The 23,829-nt window shown below is 39.8% G+C and overlaps 1 protein-coding gene across 3 annotated transcripts; it reads right to left on the bottom strand.

The window, feature by feature from the left end:
- Window positions 1–10,213: 10,213 nt before the first annotated feature.
- Window positions 10,214–21,044, bottom strand: iyd.L (iodotyrosine deiodinase L homeolog). 3 transcript variants are annotated; one of them, XM_041562229.1, is made up of 6 exons: window positions 20,987–21,044; window positions 18,609–18,853; window positions 12,901–13,095; window positions 11,840–11,999; window positions 11,578–11,734; window positions 10,214–10,424 (listed from the first exon to the last, which is right to left on the bottom strand). In XM_041562229.1, the coding sequence occupies exons 2-6, from the start codon at window positions 18,793–18,795 to the stop codon at window positions 10,242–10,244; spliced, it is 882 nt and encodes a 293-aa protein (XP_041418163.1). In that variant the 5' UTR covers window positions 18,796–18,853; window positions 20,987–21,044; the 3' UTR covers window positions 10,214–10,241.
- Window positions 21,045–23,829: the final 2,785 nt, after the last annotated feature.

Below are 23,829 nucleotides of genomic sequence, written 5' to 3'. Positions count from 1 at the left end.
TTGCCATTATACAACCATCCAACAGCTCAGTTAAAACATATGGGCTTTCAGTCCTTTATTTTTGCCCATTGTCCCCCCTCCTGTTTGCCCTAGCCATTTAACCTCTTGCTATATCAATCATGGCACAATCTGCACAGTTCTGCATCAGTGGTATCTGGTACCCACAAAACTAGCAAAATGGTACCCCACATGTTCCTCTTTATGCTTCAGAAATTGCGGCCAACAGGGTTCATTCATGCTCATCTGGTGGGAATGTATCAGGCCTGGCATTAAAAAGACCCAGCAGAGGCTCTAATTCATAAAAGAATCTCAGGAGCCAACAAATATCTAAGAAAACTGATAATGCATATTTTCTCACCCTCAAAACAATTCATAGCAGCAGCATGGAAATCCCCTATCCTGGACTTTCAATCTGTCAAAACGAGGATTGATAATGTACTCATACTGGAGAAACCATCTAGCCAGAAAAATTACTCACAGAAAACCTTTAATAAAGTCTGGAACATATGGCCAATATATATGAACATAAAGCAGAGCTAAAAATGTTTTTTTTTTCTGTCTTTTCTCTCCCACTCTGAATACATAGAGAATTTAAATGTATCTTATAAATTGCCCACATTATTGTAAGTGCAGAAAAATGACAGTACTCGTGAGAAAATTATATAACTGTTTACTTGTTTATTGTTCATTGTTATTTACCTAAATAACTCAGGAACCAAAACACTGTATATTGTGATTTAATACCCCTGCAGACTGGGGATTGTCCAGTAGCTGCAGCTCCTGAATAATGTTTATGCAACCAAATGTGATTTATTTCATAACTGAAAAATAAAAATTGAAAAAAAAATCGTACTGCCTCAAAAGTGGCTCTGCAAGTTATTTATGTTAGATGTTATTCTAATGGACACAATATTAAATTTAAACAACTAATTTAGCATTTTAGTGCTTTGAACCAGCAACACTTTGTATGATCAACAACAAAATTTCCATGAAAAATATGTTGATACTAAACAAAATGAGACAATTGGTGAGGTCTGGATATGTTTGCACAGTAGTACAGTATATATATGTTTCTTCACTTCTGAACTATTCCCATAGATGGCAGCATTGTACCAATTTGTATGAATAGTGGGTAACATGATAGACATTATTCACTAAAAAACCCTGTTCTCTTTACCCATGCCTCAAGGTTTCAGATTACTTCTGTGATTCATTCAAATAAAAAAAGTGAAAGTCCCAGATGAATGAAGAGATTAATTTGGTTACCCACAACTAACCTGTATGGAAGCATTATGGATGCCACTGGAACCTTTTTGTCAGGAAAAGAAGCATTTATACAGTCTATACACCTGGGGCTTTCAACTGTGGGATTGTTCTTCTGGCACAGTGTCATTATAAATGCATAGAAAACCTTTGAACTAAAGTAAACAAACCTGTGGGCAGGTACAAAAGCCCATCATGTCATTATCTTTGTACAAATAATGATGATATCCATATGACTATTCACAAATCCAACCTCAATTGACTGGCATGCCAAACCAATACTAATATAACACAAACCACAAAAGGGAAACACACTCCTTGTCATGCTAACAATAATTTTGAACTATGTAAAGTTATGGGACCTGTTATCCCGAATGCTCTGGGCCTGGGGTTTTCCAGATAATGGATATTTGTGTAATTTGTCTACTAGAAAATCAAGTAAACATTTAATAAACCAAATATGTTGGTTCTGCTTCCAATAAGGATTAATTATTTTATATATAGTTTGGCACAAGTCTTATCAACTATTTTATTATTACAGAGAAAATTTTTACAATTTTAGATTATTTGGATAAAATTAAGTCTATGGGAGGCAGCCCTTTTGAAATATGGAGCTTTCTGGATACCTAGTTTCTGGATAGCGGATCCCATACCTGTACTTGTATTTATATGCAGTTAGTAAATTTATCCTTCAGTGGGGCTCATTTATAAACACTGGGCAAATTTGCACCTGGGCAGTATCCCATAGCAACCAATCAGTGATCAGCTTTTCTCAGCCAGCTGTCGATAGAACAATGAAAGCATGCATCTGATTGGTTGCCATTGGTTACTGTCTAGGAGCTAATTGGTCCAGTGTTTTTAAATGAGCCTCACTGAGTAATGTCTGACCCCACATATACCCCCTAGGCCTGACAGTCTAAGATCCACTTAAGTGAGGTGTCAACTTTAGTATTATATATCCAGTTGGCGAATTGTCTGATATTTTGCAATTTGTCCATCGACGCAACTGGCGCCTGGCCACAGAGTAACATCATGGTATACAATGCAGAGAACAAATAAGGAATGATTTTGATGTTAGAAGGTAGAGATGTGTGTGGTATTTAGAGTATGTATGATACGATAAGATGATGCATAGTTTATGTAATATGTGTGATATCTGTTTATCAAGCACTAAATCATAGGATTCATAAGAGCAACCTCGGGCACAAAGTTCAGGCACAGGCAATGGCATATCTTGGGGCACTCCCTATGTCACCCTTTTATACACCAGACCCCTGAGGCTGATATCACACAGGGCTGACTCTCAGTCTGCTGAAAAACTTCTTGCATCAGTCTTCCTTCCTTCCTGAACCCGGAAACATTGTGTCGGCTGGGTGAATGTTTAGATGTTAAAACTATTTAGTTTGGATTTTTTTCAAAGTCAATTGAGGGGATACAGGTATTAGCACTGGCCTAGCTACACGCCAGTTGTGAATCCAGTAAATAAGAGCCAATACCTGTTTTTGCAGAAACGGGGTGATCTCAAATTTATTCCATGGTGCTATTAACACTTTACACAAGATCAAACGTTTCGGGACCGCAAGGCCCTTCCTCAGTGATGATCATGGAAACGTTTGATCTTGTGTAAAGTGTCACTAGCACCATGGAATAAATTTGGGATCTCCCCGTTTGCTGCAAAAACAGGTATCGGCTCTTTCTTATTTACTAGTTTGGATTTTTACAATTTAAGCAAAATGCAGCTATTTAACAGTGACCTGAAAAAGCCTTTTTTTTAAGAATCAGCTAAGTGTGTCTAAAAAATAAATGCCTGACTTATGAGTAGACAGAACTGGTCCAGGAATTTACCATTTGGGGCAATGGAGGAGGAATTCCAAGTATTTTGTAACCGAGTTGGAAATCATGCATTAAGCAAAATATGAGAAATAGCTTTGTCATTGCCTTGAGACTGCCAAGCAAAATGACACTAAGTTGCCCCCTTTTTATCCTATTTCCCTTTGCTCACTGTACATGCTTTCACTCCATAGCAGAACAAAACACAAATAAAATAGTACTGCCATCTAGTGTCCTAATGAAGTAACCATCTACACTATATACTGCTAATCCATTTTGCTCACTATACATAGTTACATAGTTACATAGTAACATAGTTAAACTGGGTTAAAAAAAGACCAAAGTTTATCAAGTTCAACCCCTACAGATGAAACCCAGCATCCATACACACACTTACACCGACCCCTCTATACACTCACATAAACTATATATACCAATATATATACTAATTGTCGATTTTAGTATCACAATAGCCTTGGATATTATGTCTATCCAAGAAATCATCCAAGCCCCTCTGAATGGCAATAACAGAATCAGCCATCGCTCGGCAGTGCATTCCACAACCTCACTGTCCTGACTGTGAAGAACCACCTACTCTGCTACAAATGACAGTTCTTTTCCTCTAGTCTAAAGGGGTGGCCTTGGGTGCAGTGATCTATTTTATGGGGAAAAAATATCCCCTGCTATCTGTCTATATTGCCCTACTTGTAAAGAGTAATCATGTCCCCTTGCAAGCATCTTTTTTCCAGAGAAAACAACCCAAACAAGTTTAAAGGGATAGATGCCACATGCCATCTGTCAAAATTGGACCAAACAACTTACTTGATTGTTATCCTGGAAATCTTGGCATGTATCATATTGCCGGGCACAAAGCTGCAAGTTAATTGAAAGTCCACTTTGTCTTGTAGTATCCATATAGTATGCAATAGGGATACATTCTTCCCAAAACATTTTAAAATAGATGATTTATTTCTCCCTGTATAACTGACTATACAAGTGAAGAAACTTAGCATTTTGGTAGGCTTGACTGGAAAGAAATACTAACTGATCTTGCAAATATTTATCTTTTAATAAGCCTCTGCTTTTAATTTCTGTTCATCCTCTAATATATAAGCCAGTGTTGAATAATAATAGGAGGGATTTTTACTGAGCTCAGGGAAACTATACCCCAAACAATGCAGGTCTCTATAAAAAGATATTGCATGAAACAGCTCATATGTAAAACCCTGCTTCATGTAAATAAACCATTTTCATAATAATATACTTTTCTAGTAGTATGTGCCATTGGGTAATCATAAATAGAAAATTGCCATTTTAAAAAAATAAGGGCCGCCCCCTGGGATCGTACGATTCACTATGCACACAAACATACCAAACAAACCATACTTGTTAGATCACATGAGCCAATTAACAGACAGAGTTGTGTCTTTTGCTTCCACACTTCTTCCTGTTACAATTAGAGCTGCAGTATTTCTGGTCAGGTGATCTCTGAGGCAGCACACAGACCATCATGAAATGGGGTTGAAGGCAAGAGATGTAAAAGTATAAATATTCCAGTTTGGTAAGATTTTTTAATATGTCACTTAATAAGATATAAACTATCTGTTGCTTAAGTATTCATATTAGGGGGGTATAGTTTTCTTTTAAGCACTAATTAACCAAATTGGTTCTGCTCTAGAATATTTAGGCTTGAGTTGTTATCTGACTGCATGAGTTGCTTTATAATTAGACTTGCACTTCAACTGTTCTTTTTGTGGAAAGCTTTGAAATGTAAAACATTATGTTGGAGTCTGAGAAATGTCGCCTTGGGCAAAGCTTTTATAGCAGGCATGCAGAGTGCGCTACTGACAGGCTGATGATTGTGAATGTTTCTTTCCTAAAGCATTCACTAAGTCTTCTGTATTTGTTTTACAGATGGAGATGTCAGGGTAAGAGAAACAAAACATGCCAGTACTAGGGAACAGTTTACATTAAGAAGTTATTTTTAGTTACAGACTGGATTGTACTTGAATAATTAGAATCAACCTGATTTTGCAAGACATGACTACTTTTGGTGAAGCTGACTACTCTTCAGGACTAAGAGAGTGCTAAAAAGTGGAAATATTTGATTTTGTGTTAGTCTAGTATGTGAGGCCTGCACCCTGGGAACCATTTGTCTTATTGCAGGTGCCAGCTGACCCACTGTAATTTACTTCCAGATGAGTAGAAACTTATAAGGACATGTGGCACCACCACAAGATGCAAGAATCAAAACCCTTTGTTTAAAGAGAGAGAATGTGACCTTCGTATAAACAATTATACTAGGGGTTCAATTGTGACTGCTAATTTAATATTTTCTACTTCTCCTACAAGGAGTTGGGTATGAAATTAAAATGTAGATATACAATACATATACAGTATATACTGTAGGCAGCACAACAACAGAAGTATTCTGTATCCGTATAAACAATTATACTAGGGGTTCAATGGTGACTGCTAATTTAATATATTCTACTTCTCCTACAAGGAGTTGGGTATGAAATTAAAATGTAAATATACAATACATATATAGTATATACTGTAGGCAGCACAACAACAAGTATTCTCTGTTTAATTGTAAATGTAAAATTAGCATTCTAAATCTTGTTAGTTTTCAAGCACTCTTTGAAACACTCTTTGAAACATTTGTTCTTCGTCTCATAGAAAAAAGGAAGGCATAAAGTGCTAAAGAATTATCTTGTTGTAATAATAGGGGCTGGTATTGACAAAAGACATGTCTCATATGGCAATAAAAAATCAGCTATTGGAGTGTTGTCAGAGTACATTACCCTGCTTGTTGTGCTTATGGGAGCAGCCACACATGGTGGGTTCAGCGCCCCTTTAGAAATATTTCCAATTATTAAAAATAATATTCTAAATGTGCTGGCCTTAGCACTCCTGAATAGAGATGTCGCGAACTGTTCGCCGGCGAACTTGTTCGCGCGAACATCGGGTGTTCGCGCTCGCCGGAAGTTCGCGAACGTCGCGCGACGTTCGCCATTTTGGGTTCGCCATTGTTGGCGCTTTTTTTTGCCCTCTCACCCCAGACCAGCAGGTACATGGCAGCCAATCAGGAAGCTCTCCCCTGGACCACTCCCCTTCCCTATAAAAACCGAAGCCCTGCAGCGTTTTTTTCACTCTGCCTGTGTGTGCTGAAGAGATAGTGTAGGGAGAGAGCTGCTGCCTGTTAGTGATTTCAGGGACAGTTGAAAGTTTGCTGGCTAGTAATCGTTTTGATACTGCTCTGTTATTGGAGGGACAGAAGTCTGCAGGGGTTTGAGGGACATTTAAGCTTAGGTAGCTTTGCTGGCTAGTAATCTACCTTCTACTGCAGTGCTCTGTATGTAGCTGCAGTGGGCAGCTGTCCTGCTTCTGATCTCATCTGCTGACTGCTGCAATAACAGTAGTCCTTGTAAGGACTGCTTTTATTTATTTTTTTGTTGTTTTACTACTACTACTACTACTACTACTATAAGAGCCCAGTGCTATTAGTCTAGCAGTGTTGGGGAGTGGGACTGGTGTGCTAATCTGCTGCTCCTAGTAGTTCAGCAGCACCAACTTTAATTTTTTTTTTTAATATTCATTTTTTTTTATTTTACTTTTTTTTATTTTACTACCGCTGTAGTAGTGTATAAGTTGACCTTTTAGGCATTATTTGCCCTGTAGGCATTATTTGCACAGTGTTTTCTTCAACCCGCCATCGAGCTGTGTGACCTTGTTCACATTCTGTCTAAATATCCATAATATTACCGTCTCCAGAAAAAACACCGGAGTCACTTTTTTCAAGCAGCCATAATATATTTTACGTAATCCGTATCCACCGCTGTAGTAGTGTATACGTTGGCCTTGTAGGCATTATTTGCACACTGTTTTCTTCAACCCGCCATCGAGCTGTGTGACCTTGTTCACATTCTGTCTAAATATCCATAATATTACCGTCTCCAGAAAAAACACCGGAGTCACTTTTTTCAAGCAGCCATAATATATTTTACGTAATCCGTATCCACCGCTGTAGTAGTGTATACGTTGGCCTTGTAGGCATTATTTGCACACTGTTTTCTTCAACCCGCCATCGAGCTGTGTGACCTTGTTCCCATTCTGTCTAAATATCCATAATATTACCGTCTCCAGAAAAAACACCGGAGTCACTTTTTTCAAGCAGCATTCATATATTTTACGTAATCCGTATCCACCGCTGTAGTAGTGTATACGTTGGCCTTGTAGGCATTATTTGCACACTGTTTTCTTCAACCCGCCATCGAGCTGTGTGACCTTGTTCACATTCTGTCTAAATATCCATAATATTACCGTCTCCAGAAAAAACACCGGAGTCACTTTTTTCAAGCAGCCATAATATATTTTACGTAATCCGTATCCACCGCTGTAGTAGTGTATACGTTGGCCTTGTAGGCATTATTTGCACACTGTTTTCTTCAACCCGCCATCGAGCTGTGTGACCTTGTTCCCATTCTGTCTAAATATCCATAATATTACCGTCTCCAGAAAAAACACCGGAGTCACTTTTTTCAAGCAGCATTCATATATTTTACGTAATCCGTATCCACCGCTGTAGTAGTGTATACGTTGGCCTTGTAGGCATTATTTGCACACTGTTTTCTTCAACCCGCCATCGAGCTGTGTGACCTTGTTCACATTCTGTCTAAATATCCATAATATTACCGTCTCCAGAAAAAACACCGGAGTCACTTTTTTCAAGCAGCCATAATATATTTTACGTAATCCGTATCCACCGCTGTAGTAGTGTATACGTTGACCTTGTAGGCATTATTTGCACACTGTTTTCTTCAACCCGCCATCGAGCTGTGTGACCTTGTTCACAATTTGTCTAAATATTGATAATATTATCGTCTCTAGAAAAACCACTTGAGTTACTTTTTTTCAAGCAGCATTCATATATTTTACGTAATCCGTATCCACCGCTGTAGTAGTGTATACGTTGACCTTGTAGGCATTATTTGCACAGTGTTTTCTTCAACCCGCCATCGAGCTGTGTGAGCTTGTTCACATTTTGTCTAAATATTGATAATATTATCGTCTCTAGAAAAACCACTTGAGTTACTTTTTTTCAAGCAGCATTCATATATTTTACGTAATCCGTATCCACCGCTGTAGTAGTGTATACGTTGACCTTGTAGGCATTGTTTGCCCAGTTTTTTTGGCCACAGCCACTGAAGCACAGAGGCCAGAAAAAATATGCCATATAAATGCTGAAAATAGTCATTTTTTGCCATACGTTGACTCAACGTATATGGCAAAAAATGACTATTTTCAGCATTTATGTGGCATATTTTTTCTGGCAACTGTGCTTCAGTGGCTGCAACCAAAAAAAACTGGGCAAACAATGTCTACAAGGTCAACGTATGGCGAAAAATTACTATTTTCAGCATTTATATGGCATATTTTTTCTGGCAACTGTGCTTCAGTGGCTGCGTCCAAAAAACTGGGCAAACAATGTCTACAAGGTCAACGTATGGCGAAAAATGACTATTTTCAGCATTTATATGGCATATTTTTTCTGGCAACTGTGCTTCAGTGGCTGCGTCCAAAAAAACTGGGCAAACAATGCCTACAAGGTCAACGTATGGCAGTTGTTTAAAGAGAACAGTAGATTACTAGCCAGCAAAGCTACCTAAGCTAAAATGTCCCTCAAATCCCTGCAGACTTCTGTCCCTCCAATACAGAGCAGTATCAAGCAGATTACTAGCCAGCAAACTTACTATCATCTGTCCCTGAAATCACTAACAGCTCTCCCCCTACACTATCTCTTCCAAGCACACACAGGCAGATTTTTCAGATACATTTTTGCCCTTGATCCCCCTCTGGCATGCCACTGTCCAGGTCGTTGCACCCTTTTAAACAACTTTAAAATCATTTTTCTGGCCAGAAATGTCTTTTCTAGATGTTAAAGTTCGCCTTCCCATTGAAGTCTATGGGGTTCGCGAACCGTTCGCGAACCGCTCGCATTTTTGCGCAAGTTCGCGAATATGTTCGCGAACTTTTTTTCCGACGTTCGCTACATCCCTACTCCTGAAAAGCCAGGGTTCATATATGGCATTTATTTACAGATGGGAATTAAGTTCACTAGTTCATTATCTATTAGCTGGAGGCATCCCAATGTATGGATTTTTTTTTCAGTTTCGAGAGAAATTTATCAAATGCATTGCAAAATAAAGAAAAAGAGATTAGAATAATAAATAAGTTGGATGAGAAGAAGAGGGAAAAATAGTTTGGAGAGTGAGCCTATGGTCTAAGGTTTTTTGGTGGACCCCTGGCATCCCAGTCTGACACTGCACTCGCTGTCAGTCTCACCAAGCAGTCTAAAGTCTATACGTTTTGACTTGGTGATGGAATGGTAAAGCCTATAAGCCATTGACGCTGATCAGCACATGTTGAAGGGCTTCAGCTAAGAGCTCTAACTCTTTGCAAAGTTTTTGAATTATTTTCTTTCTTCTTCTGACTCTTTCCATCTTTCAAATGGGAGCCACTGACTTCATCTATAAACAAATGCTCTATAAGACTACAAATGTATTGTTATTGCTACCTTTTATTACTCATCTTTCTATTTAGGCCTCTCCTATTCATATGCCAGTCTCTTATTCAATCAATGCATGGTTGTTTTTAATTGCAAAGAGCTGCTGAATAAAAAGCTAAATAATAAAAAAAAAAACACACAGATAATGAATAAAATAAAAATGAAATGCAATTTGTCTCAGAATATCACTCTCTATATCATACTAAACTTAATTTCAATGTGAAAACCCCATGTAAGGTTCATTGGAACACTTGGTGGTGTGTGGAAGCTATAGAATGATAGATTTAACCTTGATAACTATAATTTGCTATAACTATAGCTGCAGCACAGATGCAGCAAGAAATGGACTGAATACATGTCCATGGTTTAATATTACAAATAAATGCACTGATTTAGAATTTTCTATTTAGTGGTGTAAACAAGAGGGCACAATCATTAACCAGCATTATTTTAAGACATAAAAGAGTTTCAAATAATAGTTAATAGAAAATATTGAGTTTTGCCAATCTGAACTTCTCAAATTATATACACTGCATAAGTATAGCCAGCTTAAAGTAGAATGCCTTTATTGATTGTTTTAAACAATCACCATGATGTCTTGTAGTGGCTTCCTCTTCAGGTCTGGCACAGTGGCATCCTTACTGGGGTAGCCTACAGGAAGCAGCATCAGCAATTTCTCATTTACAGGACGCTGGAGCAATACACGCAGACGAGGGCCACAGTTCAGAGGTGTAGTGGTCACTGTTACCAAGCCGACATTCTGAAACAAACAAGGTTTCCTGTTATGCACAAGTGGATTTGGTACTTGAGAAATTTCCAGTAAAGCATCTTGTTTTGTTCTAAAAATGGAATCCTGCAGGAGATATTCAGTACAGCCCTGTTTTGTAAAGTACATGTGTTGTCTTAGATTTGTAAAGTGTAGTGTACGTTTGTTTGGGTTGTTTTTTTTTATTAAGTAAAGTGATAATAGTGACAGACACTTGTACACAATGAAAATATAAAATAGCTCCTTATGCCTGCAGAGTGTGGAGACTGGCAGATCCTCACATTGTGGGCAGAAGCTGTCTTACTGTTTGGGGAAGTTGGCATGACAATAGCTCCCATTTTCCTTTGCATCAACATATGTACTTCCATTAAATTCGTAACATGAAGTGGGACAGAGACAGCAGCACTGTGTGGAAGTCAAAGAGTGGCTTTAGAAACATGTTCCTTAAAGGAGAAGGAAAGATGTTGTGGGTGCCAAATATTAGAATGTATTTACTTACCTGAAACCTCACTGGAATAACGCCAGGCTGGTGCAGTTTTCTGCTGATAAAGGCACCGGCCCGGGGTTTCAGGTAAGTAAATAGATTTACTTGGGGGCAGGCCCGGACTGGCAATCTGTGTGTTCTGGCAAATGCCAGAGGGGCTGGCAAAAGATGCCATAGAGCATAGAAAGTCGCTATTTAGTTGGCTGGTAGGGGACTATTTGGGCCTTTCTGTACATGGAATGCCAGGGCCTATATTGACTCCCAGTCCAGACATGCTTGGGGGTGCCTAACATTTGGCACCCCAAGTGGTAAAAAGACTTTCCTTCTACTTTAAATGAATGGCGCTCATTTGTGCAATTACTGCACCCTTTTCTCCTGTGCAGTTGCAGTAATAAATGAGCCCTATAACGGTATACTTACTACATTGATTTGGCTTGTTGTATGTACCAAATGTTCTCAAACTGTGGAACTGGGAGAAGGTCCAGGGCAGTGGCAGGGATTGGGGTACAGTTTAAAGACCAGTTAGAATGATAATCCATATTTGTTTTTCTAGACAGCGTCAGACTAGGGGGGGTTGGAGCCCACCAAAGCTGCCACATTAAGGACCAGCCCCCCTCTCCAGCTGCAGAAAAGAAGCCGACTGTCGGCTGTGTGGAATCGTACCTGTATGGCTGCTAGCAGGAGACCGCATGCAATAGACACACTGATTTCATTATAATAATGAGTTCTCTTTTTGTTGTTTGGAAGCTGCCCGTAAACTTGCTTGAAAATTAAGATAAGGAATGGAGCTGTGTCCAGATATTCTTTTACCCAATTAGTCCTGAAAAACAAAAAATATTAAAAACTGCTTCAGTGCCCTTTTAAATGCCACTCAGTGGTTAGAGTGTGGCTCAGTGTTTAAGTAATAGGGCCTTTAATACTGTACCTTAGTTTCTTTAGGTCACTAACCCACTTGTCTCCCATTCTTTTGTGGTAGTTGATTTCTTCTTCCTCCTCAATAATCTCCCTAACTTTGTGTTTTACTTCTGGGTCTTGCACAACAACAAATGTCCAGGGTTCAGTATGGGCTCCACTGGGAGATGTCCCTATTAAATGCACACTAAATAATGATAATCATGATAATAATAATTATTAGCATAGGGGCCATGTTAAACTACATGTTTCCCCCACTGGCATATATATTGGTAAACTTCTTTCTGCCCAGACATATTCAACAGGCATGGCATTGGCCTTTTAGTGTACAGATGGGGTAGATTTTAGCATGAAAATGCATACTTTTGAAATCCAGTTTGTGTCCTAACAGAAGGATCAGCATTTTCTCCTCCATGTAGTTTGCTGACAAAGAAAACACCTTGTCTGACATAGGCCATAAAATCATGGATTAAATTCTATTAGCAATTCCTTGTGCCATAGATTACTTAGTGCACGCAAAGGTGGTTTATTATTGCATTTTTCTATATCCCATTCTTTATATAACATCATTGAACTACTACTGATCCTACTGACATTGCCTCTAAGGATTGGAGGAGTGTCTTGAGGTGAAGGATTCAGTGAGGCAGAAAGTCGGCAGGAGGTGTATTTTCAACAGTCAAGCTATTTTTATTAACAGTCAAAATGAATGGGACAATGAGATTTTCTTTGAGTGAGTTTTTCAACAATATGCTAGCAATCAAAAAAAAACTCCAACCGAATTCAATCATAATTGTTTCTGCCTTCAAATTTAGAAAAAATATCAATTTGAAAATGAATACATTTGCCTCCCTGTGATGAATAATATTTCTGCCGCAACATGCCCTTTATGTATTAAAATGGACTCTGCATACAAGTATTAAAACCAAGTCACACTTCTGATCTGCATTGCCAAAGGGTTACATAAAGGCTTGCGCTGATGTAAAATGTGTTACTGTTAAAGCAAATCTTAATTGCTTCTCGTGTATGTTTCACGTTTTGTAATAAATTACAAGATTGGTTTTAATGTAAATTCACCTGCTGTTCTGATGATGTTTTCAATAACCTCTCTTGGAACAGGTTCATTGCTAATAAACCTGACTGATCTTCTTTGATTGAGCAACTCATAAAAATGTTTTGATCTTTTAACCATTTCATCCACTGGGTAATGGGCAGGGGCAAATGGAACGTGCAACAAATCTTCTTCCTCTAGGTCTTGCCACTCTTCCTTATCTTCTAGAGAAAGCAAATAAAAACTGCAGCTTAGTGATGCAGACAAAATATACACATCATGCACTTAGTTTGATTCATTTTACTAAATCATCATTATCATATTGCAAAGAAAGTGCCTGTTTTAAAACAGAGCCATCTTTATTTATGGTAGGGCCCAGGGCAAACCTATTTTGCGGGATGCTACATAAATACAAGGTAGAAGAAGAAAAGCAATATTGCTCTACATTTGCCAACATGATCTACTGTCATCTTACTCTGCTATACTTTCTATTCCTCACTTTTCTTAGTGACAATTTCAGTTCTCAGGGGCCATGCTGTGCAGAGCCCAGGACAGTCCACACAATTGCATCCCCTACAGTCTGTTCAAATACTGAAGCAGCATAGGGCACTGCATTGGTACTGAATGATTAGAAACTAGATAAAGCAACCAAAATGTACTTATGGTATAAAGCTGGCCATAGACGTGCAGATTAACCTGCAATATCAGACGAACAAACGGATGTCCCCATCTCCCGATCTGCCACTAACCTTCAGTTTAATTAAAGTAGTAAAAGAACAGATCAGACGATGTTCTGCCATTAACAGCAATCGAATGAAAGTTTATGTCCGACAAAAGCTAGTGACAGTCTCCGACTGAAAATTGTCCGATCAGCAATACATGCAGAGAAATTACCGGCAGCCGACAGAAATCTTTTAACTCGGCCGATCGTCCAAATGACCGATCTTCATAGGATGAAAAATGCCGGGACTCTTTGGGGCAAATTCACTAAGATGCGAAGTTGCGCCAGGCGCAACTTCGCCGCACTTCGCCGCACTTCGCCGCACTTCGACGCACTTCGCCAGGCGTAGTAGTTTCGCCAGCGGTTCGCAAATTCACTAAAATCCGAAGTTGCGCACAGGGGTAGCGTAAGGTTGCATAGTTGCGCTAGCGTTGTTTCACTATATAAAGCGAAGTTGCGCTAGCGAAGGCTAATTTGCATACGGCGCGAAATTCAAATTTCAATGGAGGAACACGTATCTGCACTACAAATGCCTAGAAAACCTTCAAATCTGCAAATAAAAATTTTATTTTGCCCTACACATGTGCCCACTGTCTAGGTTAGTTGCCATGAGTCAGGAAATGTAGGGGGGAGGAAGGGGAGCCCCAAAAATTTTTTGATCTTTTTCAGCCTATCACCCGTCATGTAGAAAACACGCCAGCGTTTTTTGGGACTTAGAAAAAATTTTGACTTTTTTTGAAACAATCCCTATCTACTCTATTGCGCTTCGCCAGGTCTGAGGTGGCGAAGGAAGTCTAGCGTAAAAGGTAGCGATCGCTACACTGCGCAAGTTAGTGAATTTGCGTAGTTTCGTCGCTAGCGAAGATTCGCCTGGCGTAAGGTTGCGAAGTAACACTAGCGAAACTACGCCAGCGTTCGTTAGTGAATTTGCGCAGTAGCGAAAATGGCCAACGCTAGCGAATTAACGCTAGTGTTCGGCGCTTCGCGCTTTAGTGAATTTGCCCCTTTGCGTCTATGGCCAGCTTTACACTACCATAGAAGTATAGTTACATAGCTAACTCAGGTAGTTCAACACCCTCCAAATACCCCCAGTGCACGTGTATATAAAAATAGTACATGGCCCGATGCAGACTGCACCTCGTTCCATTACATATCTAGCACATGCAAATGAAATACTATTAGAGGCAAGTAGGGGGTAGCAGGGGAGGACGCAATGTGTCTTCCCCGTGCCCCTATTTTGAGTTCAGCACAGCCTAATGCAGGCCGCACTAGATTCAAACAGCAGTCTGCAGGTGCCTGCTCTTTGCACACTGAGTGGTGCATTGCAATTCACCCTTTATGCCAAAGGTACAGTAACTTAATACGATACACTGTATCTTAAGGTATGAAGTCCAGGGGCCCCAGCAAGATGGCCTATATTGGGTTAAATTCTGTGGAATAGGATTAAACCAGATTGGGTAGACTGGTTAGTATAAGCAAGTAGTAGTTGGGGTGAAATGATCAAAGCAAGTAATTTGTTATCATCCTATTTAACTTAATTTAGTCAATATTAGATCAATTACATATCTGCAGACTGTATAATCATACCACTAATGTGCATTTTGGTGCAGGGCTGATACATACAGCCTTTGCATTTTTTTAATACCTGCCACATATAAAATTCTCATGCTACATGGTAAAGAACTGTGCAAAAAGGTTTGGTCTCTTGTGGATTTTTTATATGGCCCATACAGTATTTCAGACTTGAAATTTGAGACACCCCAGGCCTTATCCATCTATACCCACTACTCAAATTCCCCCAATCACTTTTAAAGAATTTGAACTAACTCACCTTAACATGGAGATTTGGGAGGTATAGAATTGTGGGTACAATACTGATTTTTTAGGCTGTATTGTGTGCTAAAGCAAATGCAAGTTTGGCAGTTAACAATAAGGAAGCATTTTATGGTAATGTAACAGAAACTGCAAATTTTGTATTACATCTAACAACCAATAGGATGGCCCATTTATTAAGAGCTAATCATCTTTCTGTTTTGTTCTACAGTGCATTAAGATGCAATTGAGTAGCTACATTTCACTCCATACAAGCAAATTTTTTATTGTCTACTTCTTTTAGCAAGGGTTTGTTTTGCTCACTGCTTGCTTTGAACATTGTAGACTTGTTTTATACACATATAGCTCTAAAATGTATTAATGTTGTCAAACAGAGTTCGATAGATGCCTATCAAATCCAAGACTTGTCCACAATTCTTGTCATGACAGAAGCACCTGCTCATCTTTGTCTTCAGAGCTCTACATCCTAAGAGGACGAACATAGCACCTGCACCTCCAGTTAAAAAAAGTGCTGCATTTTTCAGGACTCAGGGGTATAGAGGTAGATATAGTCCAACAACAGCTAAAGAGCAGCAAATCCAGCAGTTATTATATTTATTAAGGATAATGTTAGATACAGATGGCCAATATGACCTGTGTTTAGTCTATAGCTGTCAGATTCTCCCTTTGTTACAGATTCATGCATCTCATTTTCATCATGCTACAGACCTGTACAAGAAACCTATACTCTTTGTTGTAGGCATTGGCTGCCAGTCAGTGAATAGTACCACATGTTGTATGGATGGTAAATATTTACCCTTCACAGATATAAATGAACTCTACTCAGGGCAATGGCAACATCACTTTTAATTTCATGAGGTAATGATAGCTCTGCCAAAGCACAACTTGGCTACCTTGTGAAGAACGTCACTACATATTTGAGACGGAGCCTTATCTGTTCTTTACAAGGGGTTAAATGATACTTTTCATTGGTTGTCTATACACATTTTAATACAGCAATAGTTTATGTTCCGTCTGCAGTCTTGCATCGACACACTCCTAACCATGCAGTTACTATAGAAATTAACAAAATTAATAACTCTATATCTTGTGCTGGTGAGTTTCTATTGCTTGACAATTGCTTGGTATTGCTTGGTAATTTATAACATGCAAGTACAGTTGCAACTTTAGGGCAGTGGTGTACTAAGTGAAGTCAAGTATTTGTATTCAATCGCCTCCTCTTGAAATCACACAGTGTGTCTATTGATACAGGAGAACCCTGGGTCTACCACTGGTAGTTACAAGGTTCCCAAAGAGGCCTGCATCAACAGTCACAGTAAATTTGTGCCTAAGAAATTGAGCAGAGATGCCATTTTGACACTGAGCACTGGGAATGAAGACATCCTGTTAGGACCTTGCCTTGCAGCTGCTGTTACACTGGAACTATGGGGGGGGGGGATACTGTATTGTGGGTAAAAAAAAACGCATGGCAGCAATTGCACTTTGCATACTGCACTTGCACCAGTAAATGAGCCCTAAGGTCCTGTAAGACAGAAAAAGTGTAACCCAAAATCTGATCCAAATCTCATTTGTATATTTGTATGTTTGTATGTATAGTTATATAATGATACTAGGACATGCAGCACTGTACAATTATATAATGTTGAAAGGTGAACTCAGGGGGGACAAGCATTATAATAACTAATACTGAAGTATTAATAATAGAGACTAAGTGCCATGTGGCTCTACAGAGCTTACAATCTAAGTGGGTGGATAAATTACAGGACTAAATAGAAGTGCACAAGTGCCATAGGCCCTCAAGTAACAAGACTGGATTGGACTAGACTAGATAATGTTCTAGTGCTCCAAAATGAAGGATCTAAATTTCTTTTTGAGGGGATTGAGAGAGTGTTGCCTGAGGAGAAATTCAGGGGTGGAATTCAAGAGGTAAGAGGCAGCAAGACAGAATGGTTTTAGATGAAAGATAGCAGTGGGTAAGGATGGCACAAAAAGATGGTGTTTGTAACTCTGCTCTTAGAAACAATTTGCCTCCTTGAATATACAAGTAATGTAATAAAGGTGCAAAGTTTGCCTGGGCCATAAACTCATAACAGTCAGATGTTTGCTGAACTGAATGTGCACACAGAGGCCAGTGGCATGTAACTGATTGCATAAAAACATTTGCTTAAGAGAACTAGTAAGGTAATTGATGCAGATCTGCGCTTTAGAAATTCTCTTGCCTTATGATCCTAAACAACTTAATACTATTAACCCCGTGCAAAGTCTCATTGCTCCTAAAAATTATTAATAATTTTGACAAAGAAAAATGTATGCCCAACTTTGGTTATATGGCTCAATTAAGGATTGGTTTATTCCCTCCAAATACTGAGCCAGATTCAGTTCAATGAGTATCAAATTATCTCATGGTTTATCATGTGAAATCGTCATTGCGTTTCTATGTGGAAACCTGGAATTTAATTATGGGATGTTTATCTTATTGAATTCAGTTCGGCCCATTAGGTTTTAAAATTGATTTTGTTTGCACCATTTGCACACAAAACATCGTCAACATTTCACCAAGCAGTAGATGTTTGATTTTTGCATTTGCGTTTTTTGTGAATTGTGACTAAAAAAACACTTGCAGCAGAAAACTGTGATGGCGAAAATTTCCACTTTTTATACAAAAATATACCAATATTCCAAAGCTGTATAATGACACATATGAAAATAGTAGTTTGTGTACATTATTAAAGATATTTTTTCCACTTCAAGTCAAGTGACACATGGTATTTTGTCACTGCAACACTCTATTTATCAATCTGACATGTTAGGATCTGTGACCATGGGCATTTTAATTTGTGTTTCTTGTCCAGTGCATTTTAAAGCATTCCCCATTACGGCAATGAAAGTATTATTTGATTTCATTCTGCCCTTAGGGTTTCTACACAGGAGCAAAAACAAATACTGAATGTGAAATGCTATACCATAGTAATGGAGGGCACACACAAAAAAATCCACCAATACCTGGGTGCCAAGTGGTTGTTCAGCAAACACATCCACAGCAATGACTCAGCACTCACAAGACTTGCTTAAAAAATGAAAAAATCCTTTATATTGTGCAAAATCAATGTTTCAGTAACATATTCAGACCTTTATAGCTTGATACACACACAGATAGGAGGTTCTAGTCATGTGTCATACCACCATCGTTGAGCAGAATTTCAGTCCCATCTTGTAGATCCTCATCTACCCATGGTTTAGATTCTTTCTTTTTCTTCTTATTCTCTTGTAATTTGTTGGAGGATTTTCCCCTACTCCTTAGGATCACCACAATAAAGACACATAAAATGCCTATAAACACAGGCGTTAACAAGGAAAATGCTGCCATGGTATGATTGATCAGCTATATGTCTGGAATGTTTCATCTGTTTCTCTCTACAGCAAAGCTTTAAAAAAAAAGTGGGAGGAATATTTGTTACAAAAGGGCAGGACGGTTACATTTCACAAGTCAACATGCACAGATCATAGTCCAATTAAATTCCAGACTGAAAAGTCAAATGCGGTCATGGAATTCTATTCTTGAATTGTTTATCCACAATGCAGAGGGATGGAAAACAAAACAAGTAATTTAATTAGAGTTTTCTGCAAATCATTGGACAGAACTAATGCACTTTCAAAGACATGGATCTTTTCAACAGCACCCAGTATACCCAGTCAGCCAGGGCACAGAGTACAGAGAGTTCTTCCCTAAAGTAGATGATGATTGGAAGAGACAAGAAAGTCCCACTATAATGTTTGTGTCAGGTGACCCCCTTGCTGCCTTTTATTAAAGGTAGGGGATTAATCATAAGGAGCCATTGCAAGAAGCAGTGTGAAAAGTGCAAAAAAAAGATCATAATCAGTGATGTTTTTGAAATTTGCACACAGTGTCCTGCATTATGCAAGTAGCCATATGCCTCTGTTCTACTTTCTGGAAGGCAGAGACCTGCGGCATGCCCATTGGATAGAGCACTGCCTGCATTAAATACTTAACTATCTTTGTTTGTGGGTTACTGAATACCTATATAACAATTTAATCCAAAACCTCTCCCTCTGCATGAGCAGAAGTTCCAAACACCCCCCCCCCCTTGCCTCAGGTACGTACCAGATCTATTCTCATAAGTTAGAAAATGCAGGTGTGTATATGTATATGTATATGTATGTATAGATAGATAGATAGATAGATAGATAGATAGATAGATAGATAGATAGATAGATAACAAACAAGGGAAAGTTGTGCTCACCACTAGTTTTTAAAATCATTAGGCGGGGGTGCAATGAGGGTGTGACCACAAAATACATATAGACAAATACAAGATTCCTCTGCACTCAACCCATTATCAATATATTTAAGACAGAGACATTTTGTGCATACTGCTACTGAAAAATGCCTTACCCTTTAAACAAAACAGGGATTGTTTGTCCATATATTGCAATATATTTAAGCTGGCCAACTACGTCAAAGTCATCCCATATCTGGCCAGTCCTATGCTCAATTTTCATCTGATTCATTAAGAATTCCATGGTTTAATCATACATTTTATAAAAGGGACGAATACGTTTTACCTGCAACTCACTAGCTGCTTCCAAAGTAAAACTCCCAAACTTGGCTGCCCTTCTACTAGACACCAGTGGGATCACCTGACTATAGTTGGAGAGGGTGGGAGCTACAACATGGAGCTGGTCACTGCTCTTGTAGAACTATAACAAACAAGGGAAAGTTGTGCTCACCACTAGTTTTTAAAATCATTAGGCGGGGGTGCAATGAGGGTGTGACCACAACATACATATAGACAAATACAAGATTCCTCTGCACTCAACCCATTATCAATATATTTAAGACAGAGACATTTTGTGCATACTGCTACTGAAAAATGCCTTACCCTTTAAACAAAACAGGGATTGTTTGTCCATATATTGCAATATATTTAAGCTGGCCAACTACGTCAAAGTCATCCCATATCTGGCCAGTCCTATGCTCAATTTTCATCTGATTCTTTAAGAATTCCATGGTTTAATCATACATTTTATAAAAGGGACGAATACGTTTTACCTGCAACTCACTAGCTGCTTCCAAAGTAAAACTCCCAAACTTGGCTGCCCTTCTACTAGACACCAGTGGGATCACCTGACTATAGTTGGAGAGGGTGGGAGCTACAACATGGAGCTGGTCACTGCTCTTGTAGAACTATAACAAACAAGGGAAAGTTGTGCTCACCACTAGTTTTTAAAATCATTAGGCGGGGGTGCAATGAGGGTGTGAACACAAAATACATATAGACAAATACAAGATTCCTCTGCACTCAACCCATTATCAATATATTTAAGACAGAGACATTTTGTGCATACTGCTACTGAAAAATGCCTTACCCTTTAAACAAAACAGGGATTGTTTGTCCATATATTGCAATATATTTAAGCTGGCCAACTACGTCAAAATCATCCCATATCTGGCCAGTCCTATGCTCAATTTTCATCTGATTCATTAAGAATTCCATGGTTTAATCATACATTTTATAAAAGGGACGAATACGTTTTACCTGCAACTCACTAGCTGCTTCCAAAGTAAAACTCCCAAACTTGGCTGCCCTTCTACTAGACACCAGTGGGATCACCTGACTATAGTTGGAGAGGGTGGGAGCTACAACATGGAGCTGGTCACTGCTCTTGTAGAACTATAACAAACAAGGGAAAGTTGTGCTCACCACTAGTTTTTAAAATCATTAGGCGGGGGTGCAATGAGGGTGTGACCACAAAATACATATAGACAAATACAAGATTCCTCTGCACTCAACCCATTATCAATATATTTAAGACAGAGACATTTTGTGCATACTGCTACTGAAAAATGCCTTACCCTTTAAACAAAACAGGGATTGTTTGTCCATATATTGCAATATATTTAAGCTGGCCAACTACGTCAAAGTCATCCCATATCTGGCCAGTCCTATGCTCAATTTTCATCTGATTCATTAGTGATCCCACTCAGGGCCGCCATCAGAAATCACGGGGCCCCGCACAACAAAATTTTCGGGGCCCCCCTCACGACACCTCCCTAACCATGCCCCTAACCTCGCCCTCACCTTAACCACGCCCCCTCACCACAAAGGTCATATTCACAAACCGTATGGTAGCCCTGCAGTATGGGGCTCAGGGGCCCTGCAGTATGGGGCTCTGGGGCCCTGCAGTATGGGGCCCAGGGGCCCTGCAGTATGGGGCCCAGGGGCCCTGCAGTATGGGGCCCAGGGGCCCCTGCAGTATGGGGCCCAGGGGCCCTGTAGTATGGGGCCCAGCAGTATGAGGCCCAGGGGCCCTGCAGTATGGGGCTCAAGGGCCCTGCAGTATGGGGCCCAGCAGTATGGGGCTATGGGGCCCAGCAGTATGGGGCTATGGGGCCCTGCAGTATGGGGCTATGGGGCCCTGCAGTATGGGGCTATGGGGCCCTGCAGTATGGGGCCATGGGGCCCTGCAGTATGGGGCCCAGGGGCCCTGCAGTATGGGGCCCAGGGGCCCTGCAGTATGGGGCCCAGGGGCCCTGCAGTATGGGGCCCAGGGGCCCTGCAGTATGGGGCCCAGGGGCCCTGCAGTATGGGGCCAGGGGCCCTGCAGTATGGGGCCCAGGGGCCCTGCAGTATGGGGCCCAGGGGCCCTGCAGTATGGGGCCCAGGGGCCCTGCAGTATGGGGCCCAGGGGCCCTGCAGTATGGGGCCCAGGGGCCCTGCAGTATGGGGCTCAGGGGCCCTGCAGTATGGGGCCCAGGGGCCCTGCAGTATGGGGCTCAGGGGCCCTGCAGTTCAGGGGCTACATTGGTGGCTCAGGGGCTACATTGGTGGCTCAGGGGCTACATTGGTGGCTCAGGGGCTACATTGGTGGCTCAGGGGACTTACCTGCTTGTGCTGGCGTCTTCTTCTTCCTCCAGGAGGGTCTTCTTCGTCGTCTTCACCGTCCGTTCGCTGTCTCCAGGAAGCACGTCCTCCTCCAGCGACGTCCTCAATCTTCTGACTGCAGGCGGCAGGCGGCGACGGCTTAAATAGAGTTGCGCCCGTGCGTACTGACGTCACGCGTACGCACGGGACGCAGCTCTGTGGGGAAAAATGCAGGGCAGAGTCAGGTCGCGGCCGGGCCCCCTGGAAGCGGGGAAATCCACCGGGCCCGGGAGGACTGTCCCCCCAGTGACCCCCTGATGGCGGCCCTGATCCCACTGGTGTCTAGTAGAAGGGCAGCCAAGTTTGGGAGTTTTACTTTGGAAGCAGCTAGTGAGTTGCAGGTAAAACGTATTCGTCCCTTTTATAAAATGTATGATTAAACCATGGAATTCTTAATGAATCAGATGAAAATTGAGCATAGGACTGGCCAGATATGGGATGACTTTGACGTAGTTGGCCAGCTTAAATATATTGCAATATATGGACAAACAATCCCTGTTTTGTTTAAAGGGTAAGGCATTTTTCAGTAGCAGTATGCACAAATGTCTCTGTCTTAAATATATTGATAATGGGTTGAGTGCAGAGGAATCTTGTATTTGTCTATATATATATAGATAGATAGATAGATAGATATATATAGGTACGTACCAGATCTATTCTCATAAGTTAGAAAATGCAGGTGTGTATATGTATATGTATATATATATATATGTATGTGTATATATATATATATATATATATGTATATGTATGTATATATATATATATATATATATATATATATATATATGTATATATGTATATATATATATATATATATGTATATATATATATATATATGTATATATATATATATATATATATATATAGATATATAGATATATATATAGATATATAGATATATAGATATATAGATATATAGATATATATATGGGATCCGTTATTCCGGAAACCCGTTAACCAGAAAGTACAAATGGCCATCTCCCTAAGGGGTAAATTTATCAAAGAGTGAAGTTCTGCCACTAGAGTGAAATTCCGCAGCTCTCAATTCATTTCTATGGGATTTTGAAAGGCATATTTATCAATGGGTGAAAGTGAAATGTCACCCTTTGATGAATACGCCCTTAAAAATCCCATAGAAATGAATGAGGAGTGGTGGAATTTCACTCTAGTGGCGGAACTTCACTATTAACTTCACTCTTTGATAAATATACCCCATAGACTCCATTATAATCAAATAATAAAAAGTTTTAAAAATTATTTCCTTTTTCTCTATAATAGTAAAACAGTAGCTTGTGCTTGATCCAAACTAAGATATAATCCATCCTTATTGGAAGCAAAATTAGCCTACTAGGTTTAATGAATGTTTACATGATTTTCTAGTAGTCATAAGGAGTGAAGATCCAAATTGCAGAAAGACCCGTTATCCGGAAAGACCCAGGTCCCGAGCATTCTAGA

This window comes from Xenopus laevis, chromosome 5L (assembly GCF_017654675.1).
Source record: "Xenopus laevis strain J_2021 chromosome 5L, Xenopus_laevis_v10.1, whole genome shotgun sequence".
NCBI classification, from domain to species: domain Eukaryota; kingdom Metazoa; phylum Chordata; class Amphibia; order Anura; family Pipidae; genus Xenopus; species Xenopus laevis.
Note: the sequence above shows the minus strand (reverse complement) of the source record. Positions and strands in the feature narration are given on the sequence as shown.